At 33.8% G+C, this 10347-nt stretch overlaps 1 protein-coding gene across 1 annotated transcript; it reads right to left on the bottom strand.

Moving 5' to 3' along the window:
- Nucleotides 1–1563: 1563 nt before the first annotated feature.
- Nucleotides 1564–4671, bottom strand: LOC120067535 (receptor-like protein kinase FERONIA). The gene is given in 3 exon segments (XM_039019086.1): nt 1564–2758; nt 2760–2951; nt 2953–4671. Coding segments are annotated over 3 exon segments (2700 nt in total). The 5' UTR covers nt 4468–4671; the 3' UTR covers nt 1564–1765.
- Nucleotides 4672–10347: the final 5676 nt, after the last annotated feature.

The following is a 10347-nucleotide window of genomic DNA, read 5'->3' as shown; positions in this document are numbered from 1 at the left end:
TGGTATTTTTTCAAAAAACCATGTTATACTCTTTTTTAATTAAAAATGGTTCGGTTCAGTTCGGTTTTAAATTCGGTTTTGTTCTTTAAATTAAAAGCGGTTCGGTTTTAAATTCGGTTTTACTCTTTTTTAAAATATATAAATAAATAAATATATGTATATTAGTTAAAAACGGTTCGGTTTGGTTTCAAATTCGATTTTCAAAAGTGAAACCGAATCGAACCAAATTAATTTGGTTTGAAATTGCTTCAAACCGGATCGAACCGCATTTTTCAGTTTCACTGAGTTTTCGGTTCGGTTCGGTTCGGTTTTTAGAAACTGTTCGGATTTTGTGGTTTGAATGACCACCCCTAATTGTAACGAAAACAAAAAATTTGTATGTCAACAAAGCCCAATTTTTCGTAGTCATAATTTAAAATAATAGTCGTCGGAGTTGGTGGAGTGGCTGTTGTTTGAGGTCGTTGGAGTTAGCCATCAATATTGGTGGTTGGATGTTGCCGGAGTTGGTCACAAGCAATGGTTGCCAGAGTTGGCTGTCTGAGGTAGTCGCCGGAGTTTGCCATCAGAGGTGATCGCGGAAATTGGTTATTTGAGGTGGTCAGTAGAGTTGAGCAACAAGACATCAGTCGTGATGAAGGTTGAGTGCATTGTTGGTGGACATAATATAAAATGTTGGTGTTGTATGAACTTGGCCTGCCAAACCATTAGTTGGGTTCATATCTCAACTCATCTAATCTTATTTCCTCTCCCCAAACTCCCCTTTTCATCTATATTTATAGATTACATACATAGACTCCAAACTGTTAAAACTACTTGCACCAAAATTCGCTAATCGATGATTTTCTAAAGAAGCTATGACTTAAATACCTAAGGTTATTTTTGTTTATAACTAACTTTTGCTTGTAACGGTAAATTGGTATATGCTATAAATACCTTTGATCAAAAAAACAAAAATAGAGTTCAAGAGTGAGTTCATCATTTCTTAATTTTCTGTAAACAAACAAAGTTGTACACAATCTTCTTAGTGAAAAGAACTTGAATCTTCCTGTGGACGTAGGCAATCTTTCTGAACCACATAAACCTTTGTGTTTCTTCTTCTTGTCTTTATCTTCTTTGTGTGATCGACTATTATCTTTCTGCAAATTGCGCGCCATACAATCTCGTTTAAAATCGTATCGAATCCAGAGTATCGAGTTGAATTATACATCGATCTCCACATCGAGTTGGTTCGAGTCAGTCGTTTTCACCTTCAAGTCGCATTAGGTAAAGATCAAGACTCATTGAGTAGAATTGAGTATCAATCAGTTCTCATCTAGTTCCATCGAGGATTCAATAGAAACTCGTCAGACAAAGAAGGAAATTCGCATCGAGCATTGAGTAGAAATACATCGAGCATCAAGTATCCAGCATCGAGGATTTGGCAGAATCTTTCTCAGCCATTTCTTCATTATTACAGTGTTGATCTTAAGTAATTGGGCCTATTGAAGATTGAATAACCCAACATTTTCCTTGGTAATAAAAATTAAGAAAAGACAAACCAGAACATAACTACACCTAAGAATATTCTAGATAATTTAGCATATTTCGAAAATTTAATTTATAATTTACAAATGTCAATTTAACATTTAAAGCAAATGCTACATTATAAATTATTTGTAATTAATAACACCTCTCCACAATGTTGCCATAATCTTCTCCCATTGTAATTATTGCAAATTAAAAAAAAAAACAAAAAAACAAAAAAAAAAAAAAAAGAAAATCTTTCTCATCTCCCAACAGGGTCCCTAATCTCAGAAAAAACAGTACCAGACATTCCTTTATTATGGGTATAACTTGAATCATCACTATTGCTTGTTGTCACAAAACTGCTCACCCCCGACCCCGACTCGCGTCTCCGATCACCGGTACTACTAAACAATGTTTCATCCACCAACCACCGTTCTTCGCATCTATCCCTCTTGCCACTCCCCACATCATCTACGTCTCCCTCTTTCTTTGATGCCTCTTGTAATTGCAATGCAAACTCCAATCCCCACACCACGTCGTTCATTGATGGCCGCTTTATGCCATCATCTTCAATGCAACTCACAGCGATGTCTATGAACTTTCTCAAGCATTCCGGTGATATTTCACTTTTTATGTTCGGGTCAATGGTTTGAGCCACCGTGTTGTCATGGTGGCACTGTCTTACCCATTCTGCTAGGTACACTTGCTTCTTGTCTGCAGAGCGTATCAATGGTGGACGAGCACAAAGTACTTCACAAAGAACTATCCCAAATGAATATACATCCGATTTTTCGGTTAACTGTTGTCGTCTATAATATTCTGGGTCTAAGTATCCAAAGCTACCTTTAACAACTGTGCTAATGTGCGCATTGTCGGACATGTTTGCCGGCCCGACTTTCGATAACCCAAAATCCGAAACTTTTGCGATCCATTTCTCATCAAGTAAAATATTAGTCGTTTTGACATCACGGTGAATGATGGTGTGAGTAGCTCCTGTATGAAGGTAGTGTATCCCTTTTGCTGCACCAACACAAATTTGGAGACGTTGATTCCATGTTAGAGGCTGCTCGTCTTTCCCATATAGGTGACTACGGAGAGTTCCATGAGACATGTAATCATAGACTAGAATCATTTCATTTCCATCATTACAATATCCAATTAGAGAGACGAGATGGAGATGACGAAGTTGCGAGAGCATCTCGATCTCTGTCTTGAACTCGTGCGCGCCCTGTTTTGAACCTGGTTTCAACCGGCTTTATTGCCACTTGAGTGGCTCCATTATCGATGTAACCTTTGTACACGTTACCGAATCCGCCAACACCATTGATGAAAACGTCGTCAAAATTCTTAGTTGCAGCTCTAATCTCCCCTAATGAAAAGTAACGACATAAATCAGAGGGGAGATTTGAGTTGCGGGTCTTACTTGATTTGTTTTGATTTCTTCATGGATGTGGTGTACGAAGCCGACCACCAAGTTCCATCACTGGAGGCTTTGTCTGTAAATGTTCTTCGTCGTCGAAAGAAAAACAAACCCAGAGCCAATATTGCAACCACACATCCAACCACAACAGGTATTACAATTGCCACAATTTTAGGTTTTGGTTTATTCTTATCCGATTGTGGAATTGATGGTGGAAGAGATTGAGTGGGAGGTGGGTCTGGGTTTTGGCCAGCAAGATTACCATTAGAATCGTTTAATTTGAAGATTTCAACACCATTCAAGATCACATTAGAGAATCTCGTCAAATTGTCATTTGGTTTTGGTTGAAGCATAACACTGAGATTCACTTTCTTTTGATCACTTCTAGACACATGAACACCATAATCTCTATAAATAGGACTATCTTTCCCTCCCGCCCGAGGAAATACATCGAAATTATTCTCAGCCATATAGTCTCCAATATAAATCAAGAACACTCTGTCACCAGCAGCAGTGATATCAGCCTCAAACTCGCAGAAATGAAGACGAATCATGTAATAGAACCCGGGATCTACAGGGTACTCCCATGTCAGGTTGTAGCTCTTATTAAGCGTAGCATTTGGACCCATGGTCCGAGCAGTGCGATACACATCTTCTGGAGCCGTGTATGATGGTATTTTAACATAATTGAGTTGGATAAATAAGTTAGCAGGTTGAGCATTGAATACATATCCATTCAACGAATTACTTTCCTTTGACCAAGTTCGAAACATTCCAGTGTCTACAAGAGGGGAGATGGCTGTTCCACCAATATTCATTCTGTAAACTTTCTGAAGAGACGTGTTGTTATCAACTGGGAGGAACTGATTATTCTGGTCGATAAGCTTCAACGCTGGGGTATAATAAAGATCCAAGGGCATGGATACAATCTCAATCCCATTGATAAAAGCATACGAGTCTGGATTTGCCGGAAAGAATGTAATGTTAAGCATTTCATCATTTCCATCTGCGTAAACACAGAACTCGCGAGTGATAGTGCCGGAATTAGGATCATCGCCATTAACGGAAGCATTGAAATTAGAAAGGAGGGTGTAGAGAGAAGTTTTGACAGAGAAAAAAGCTTTGAAACGGTCGAAGTCAGAGTAGAAAGCAGAGTAGAAGTAAAGGCGAACGAATTTCGGGCCAGGACTCAGAGGAAAAGAGTAGGTGAATTGGGAGCGGGAGAGGCGTGCTGTTAAGTAAGGGACGTCGTTGACCGAAGAGGATTGCGTCTCGGCTCGTGAAATGACCGATGCACCATTGTGATTGTAATCGGAAGGGAAGAATTTGGATTGAACGTCGCTGAACCACGTGCGGTTGTCCCCAAATGGAGATAAGTTTTCAGATGAACCACAATTAAGAAGTATGTTATCGGTGGGTTTGTAGGGCGACGGCGAGTCGCCGGAAGCAGAGAGGGAGAGAAAATAGAGGTGGAAGAAAGCGAATAGGAAAGTCGTTGCAGTTGTAGAGGAATGCTTGGTTAATTTACAGTAGTCCGCCATTAGAGGAGACACAGATTCTTCATGAAATTGAAGAAGATTTTAGGGATATGAATGAAATTAGTTCAGAGAAGTCTGTGTAAATCGTACGTGGGTGTTGGGGAGAAAAATGGAGGGAAGGTGAGAAGTAGCTTTTTGATGCGTAAGAGAGAGAGAGAGGGCGGCGAAGAAGTCTACGGTTGAAAAGTCTTTGTTTCTTATCTCTCCATTTTTCCACTAAAACAATTCTTTTAAACAGACAAATTGATTATGTGATGATTTGGTATTAATGAAATACCTTTTGATTGACCAAAAATGTCACTTTCTCTTGTTTAATTTTTTTACACTTTCTCTTGTTTAATTGTTTTACACAAATTGGAGCTACCACTTGCCATTAGTCACGGTTTTCAATTAGCGTGTATAAATTGTAAGAAACGAAATCTCATATTTCTCCAATTGAGACGATTAATTACATTTAGGTCCTTCTCTTTAACTCTTGTTTACATTAGATTTCCGATCTTATTTGTTTTATATAAAATTTCAATTTTTCAAAATCTAAGATATAAAATCCATCTGACATAATTTTTTTTAATATTCAATAAAAATGAGGGATTTTTACAACTAGAACATAAATCACTAAAAATATAGTTTTGTTAATTAGTAAATTAATGTCAATTATTTATTAAGAGAATTTTCAAAAATAAAAAACTATTTATACTAAATAGCAAAATTTTAATCTTATTTGATAGAGGCTCGATCATTGTCTATTAGTGAAAGAAACTTATAGAAGTCTATCACTGATAAGAATTTATAGAAGTCTATCACTGATATATGCTGATAAAAGTCTATCAATGTCTATTAATAATGTTTTTTTTCCTATTTCTATAAAGGGTTTGACATTCTTTCTATCATTGAAAATTTTTCTATTTCATTATTATTAATTTCAAATAATTATTAACCATAAATATATTAATTTGGCTTAATAAATTTTAACTAATATCATTACAACTAATGATATCGTAACTATATAATTTAAATTATTATGATGATGATAATTATCAAATATTCAAACTAATTTATAATAATTGAATTACTTTTCGTAATTAATTTTAATTAATTATTGGGACACTTGCAAGAATGTGAAAATAGTTTAGAAAAATTAGGTCCATGGGCTCAATAATATAAATTTTGCAAAAATGGAAAAATTGATTGGTCCAACCTAATTTAAATGAGACATTGAAACTAAAAAGTAAAAAATGCCCTCATGATCCACTAACTTCCATCTTTTGATTCCTATCTGATTGCTATGTAATTGCTATATGATTTTTATTTGATATTGATTGTTATATGATTGTTGTCTGATTACTATATGATAAACTAATTACCAATAACATTGATTGCTATTTGATTGTTGTCTGATTACTATCTGATACTGATTAATGACCCTGAACATTATTTGATAATCATTGTTATTTGATTGTTATTTTTTTTGTATGATTGTTGTCTTATATATATTTGGCGTCTAATTTTCTTAGATATTGATTATTATCTAATTGTTAATGACATCGATTATTATCCGATTGTTAATGATACCGATTGTTATAGAATTGTTATCTGATTGCTATTGATTGTTGTTTCATTATTGTCTACTTGTTGTTTGATTACTATTAAACACCGATTATTAGTGATATCAATGGCTATATTTAATGACTTTTCAAAAACTTGCAGTCAAAGAAAAACACACCAATAAATAACAAAAAACAAATAAAAAATCAAAGGCTGCTATATATTGATCTAATGAATGTTGTTGGATAGATTCTGAAGGACGGCACAAACGTATCCGCAAAAAAATAAGTCATATAATCTCCATCAGCATCGTAACAACCAATGGATCAAGTGTTCGTTTTAGCAAGTTAATACCGAAAGAATGCAAGATTGTTAAGTACTCTAAATCATTAATTTTAGCTTCAAATTAAGCATGCTCATCAAATGAAAAGAGGGTTTCAGAAAATACTTTTGTAAAACACCTTTGATCTTTAGATTGATCTCCAATCTTTTTAGCAACTGATTGTGAACCACCACAAGATCTTCTCTACTATTTTCTAGAACCTTAGATTGAGTTGTGGGACTCAAAATGATATGAATTTAAGGAAGAATTTGAGAGGAGAGAAGCAATATTCTAGGTTTTGTTGAAGAACACTTCTTCAACCTCTCCAATATGAAAATCTCAGCTGCATGGCTATATATTAAGTTCGAAAAGGTATGTTTTATGTACAAGACCTATGCAATTAAATTGCACAAACATATAACAGCTACTACTTCAGCTTAGAAGTGGAATTTTGGTGGAAAATGAGTCAAAACTCAAGAATTAGAAAAACCCACTAAATGGGTTTTTTCCAATTTTCCAATTTTTCAATTAATTATTCAATTTTAATCCAATTAAAAAATTGAACTTCCAAAAATTCAAAATCAATTTCTATTTTAAAATTCATTAAAATCGATTAATTGAATTTTTATTAAAAATTCAATTTTAATATAATTTTCCAAAAATTAAATTAAACAAAATTGTTTTCGAAATTTGAATTTTCACAAAATTCAAATTTCAATTTTAAAATTAATTAATTAAATTAATTCTATTAATTTAATATCAAATATTAAATTATTTAAACAACAATTTCACGACCATGAATCCCTATTCATGAAATTAATATTTAAATCATATTTAAGTATTTAAATATTAATGAATTCTCCAATTTCATTTCATTCAATAATTAAACGAGTCATTATATCGCATATAATTACCAATTCCCTTTAATTCGAATTTGAACGTTTCAAATTAACTCATCATGCTATTCTAAGTTTTATTATGTTTGTGAGCTAGTATGGGGACCTCGACGATTCAAGATTAACTACCTAAACTCTTTAACCTAATTAACCACCATTCGTTAACTACTGGGTCACTCCACTAAAGCCCAGTAGTTGCACTCCTCTCACTATAGATATATTGTGTCCACTCGATATAACCATGATTAGTAAGTTAACCCTTCACAGGTTGTTCATATAATACGACTGGGTCAATAGTTGTTTTACCTCCGAGATTACCACTTGTACCTTAAGTCTTATTGAGTCTCTCTCATCAGTAAGTTTGAGATCCAATCATCAAACTGAATCTCTCTTAGGCCAATGAAAGGATGGAGCCCCCTTGTTCAAAACTCGGAGTCAGCACTTAAGGGAATAACGTCTCTACTATAATTAAAAGCAGGTAGGAGTGAACTTCATCTTGCACCCTTATGTCCTCAGATATCTACTTGGTCTTATCCCTAAAATGGGATACCTATTGAGCTGTCATTGTTAAGCCTAGCTTAGGATTAAGGTTAAGTTACTTAGGTCATCGTTTTGAAATAGTCAATATTAAATAGTAAACATCGTTATAAAGTAAGAGTGACATATTTCTTTGTCCGATCGTATCCAAACTCTTTACATAGGATGCCCCTACTTCTCATGTCCCCACATGAATGAATTAGGATCACGTCGTTTGTAGCACCTTACAACGATTGTATCAACTACAAAATGGGTGCATCCAATAGTGTTACCATAATAAGGTACCCAACCTTATTCGTACACTATAGATCATTTGTCTATTTACTCAAACCCGATCCAATCTTATGTCTCCACATAAAATTCAAGTACTCATGTAATAGCCATAGGTCTTAAGTTTATTAGATTTATTTCTAAAACGAAATGAGCAATTCATATATTCAATGACTACTTTATTGAATCAAACATAAATAACATCTTTATTGATTAACAGAATAAGTTTATTGTTTATAAACAACCAGTTTTAGTAAATAAAACCCAACAAACTCCCACTTGGACTAAAACTCCAGTGGTGACAAACATATATAAACATAATGTTCAGTTTTTGAGTTTCTAGAGAGAGAAATACAATAAACTAGGGCATCATATACCCATGGTTTTCCTTTATTAGGTATCATATACCCATGGATTTTTCTCCCACTTGTCCTAGATTTATCTCCCTCGTAGTCCTAGTCCCACTAGGTGACCCTGAACACTTTAGTCGAGAGGATCGTTATAAACATATTAGTATGTAGTGCGTTTCTTAACTATTAATAAATGGAGAAGGCATCTTATACCCACAACCTTTTGCTTCTTGACACCAATATCAAATACTAGTGCCTTGAGTTTCGATTAAACTCACGTTATGGGTAGGCTGTCACACAACCCTCCTATTACATTGAGGCACTCTAAACTATTTGAGTAAGATGCACCTGACCAGTCTTAATGACTCTTGTTTCAAGGTCAACATAATCAATAACTCTCATTGATATTCTTTTGCTATTTATGGAAATTTGATACAATATTTGATAATCTCTCATCTATACTTTTTTACTTAAACCAACATTTGTCAGTTATAAATACTCATTTTTTATTCTGCATTAATGAAGTACAATTCTTTTGGGTAACCTATAGATAGGCATATTGTTTGAAAAATGTTCCAATTCCTTAGGGTTCGATACTAACATATGCACCGATCATTTTCCAAATTTCTGAAATATGTAAACATCTTTTACTAATCATAAACAACTTTTATGACCTCTCCACATCTCATATAGATTTTTAGAAACACTCTTAATGGAATAATGTTCAAAAAGTATTTACTAGTCACTAATGCATATTTCCAAAACAATTTAGGCAACAAAGCAAAAGGCTTATCTAACAACTGAACAACATTTAACAGGGTTCTGTTTTTGTTTCTAATACACCGTTATGCTGAGGCACTAGTTATAAAGAGTTGTTACTGAATTTCAAATTCTATCTAATAGTCTTGAAATCTCAGATTTTTTGTACTCTCCACCTCGATTTGATCGAAGTATCTAATAAGTTTTACCTAACAAGTTTTATACACCTTGAATATTTCAAGTGTTTTAAACTTATAATTTAGTTAAATATTATTGTACTTTGAATAATTATCCCTAAAATTGATAAGATATTCATACCCTCCTTATGCCTTGACATTTATCAGACCATAAAGGTCTGAATGTTTGAGCTCTATGTGTTCTTTGGCTCTTAAGATTTTTTCTTATAAAAAACCTTTTGGTCATCTTATCTCCAAGATAAGACACTCATAGTGTTAAAAGGTTATCTTCTAACTTATTTAGATGACCACCTTTTACCTTCTTCTTAATCCTATTAAAACTTGAATGTGACCAAATTTTCATTTGCCAAAGATAAGTATTTGAGAAGCTATTGCTTTTTTTTTTCTTCAGTTGTTTAAATATCTAAATATTTAAAATGGTCGTTACTTTGGGTTGTTTTAACATAGAAGTTGTTTTCAGAGTAGAAAAATTAAAATACTTCTTTTGTTAATGAACATTTCATTTATGACAAAAGGATATTTCTATACAACTTGTTCTTCGCAAAAGATATATATAAAAAACATTTATTACATTAAAAAAAGTACATAGGGTCTATCTTCCGATAACAACTTCTAGATCTCCCACTGGTTTTTCTGAGATAGTCTCCCTTGTTCACAACTTGGAGACTTATCTCTTCTTCTGCAAGTAATCTTCAGAAACTAATTTCCTTGTTTTGCTTTCTCCGCTTTCTTTTCCACAAGGTACTTTAGGCAGTTTCTCTTCGAGGCTCATCTTCGCTGTAGTAGAAACATTTCCCTTTATTTGCAGCTTTGGCCTTGCCTTTGTGGTTAGTAGAAGCCTTTTTTTTCTTTTTACTCTGTTTCACCGGAATACTTCTATTCTTGGTTGAACAAGCAAAGTCAGACATTATCTTAGAGCACGATTCTCTTTTATCAGTAGTGGCAATATTTATCTTTGCTTCACATCCCTTAGTTTTCAAGAGGGACTAAAAAGCCTGTAGCTAATT

The sequence above is a fragment of the Benincasa hispida genome, chromosome 1 (genome assembly GCF_009727055.1).
Source record: "Benincasa hispida cultivar B227 chromosome 1, ASM972705v1, whole genome shotgun sequence".
NCBI classification, from domain to species: Eukaryota; Viridiplantae; Streptophyta; class Magnoliopsida; order Cucurbitales; family Cucurbitaceae; genus Benincasa; species Benincasa hispida.
Note: the sequence above shows the minus strand (reverse complement) of the source record. Positions and strands in the feature narration are given on the sequence as shown.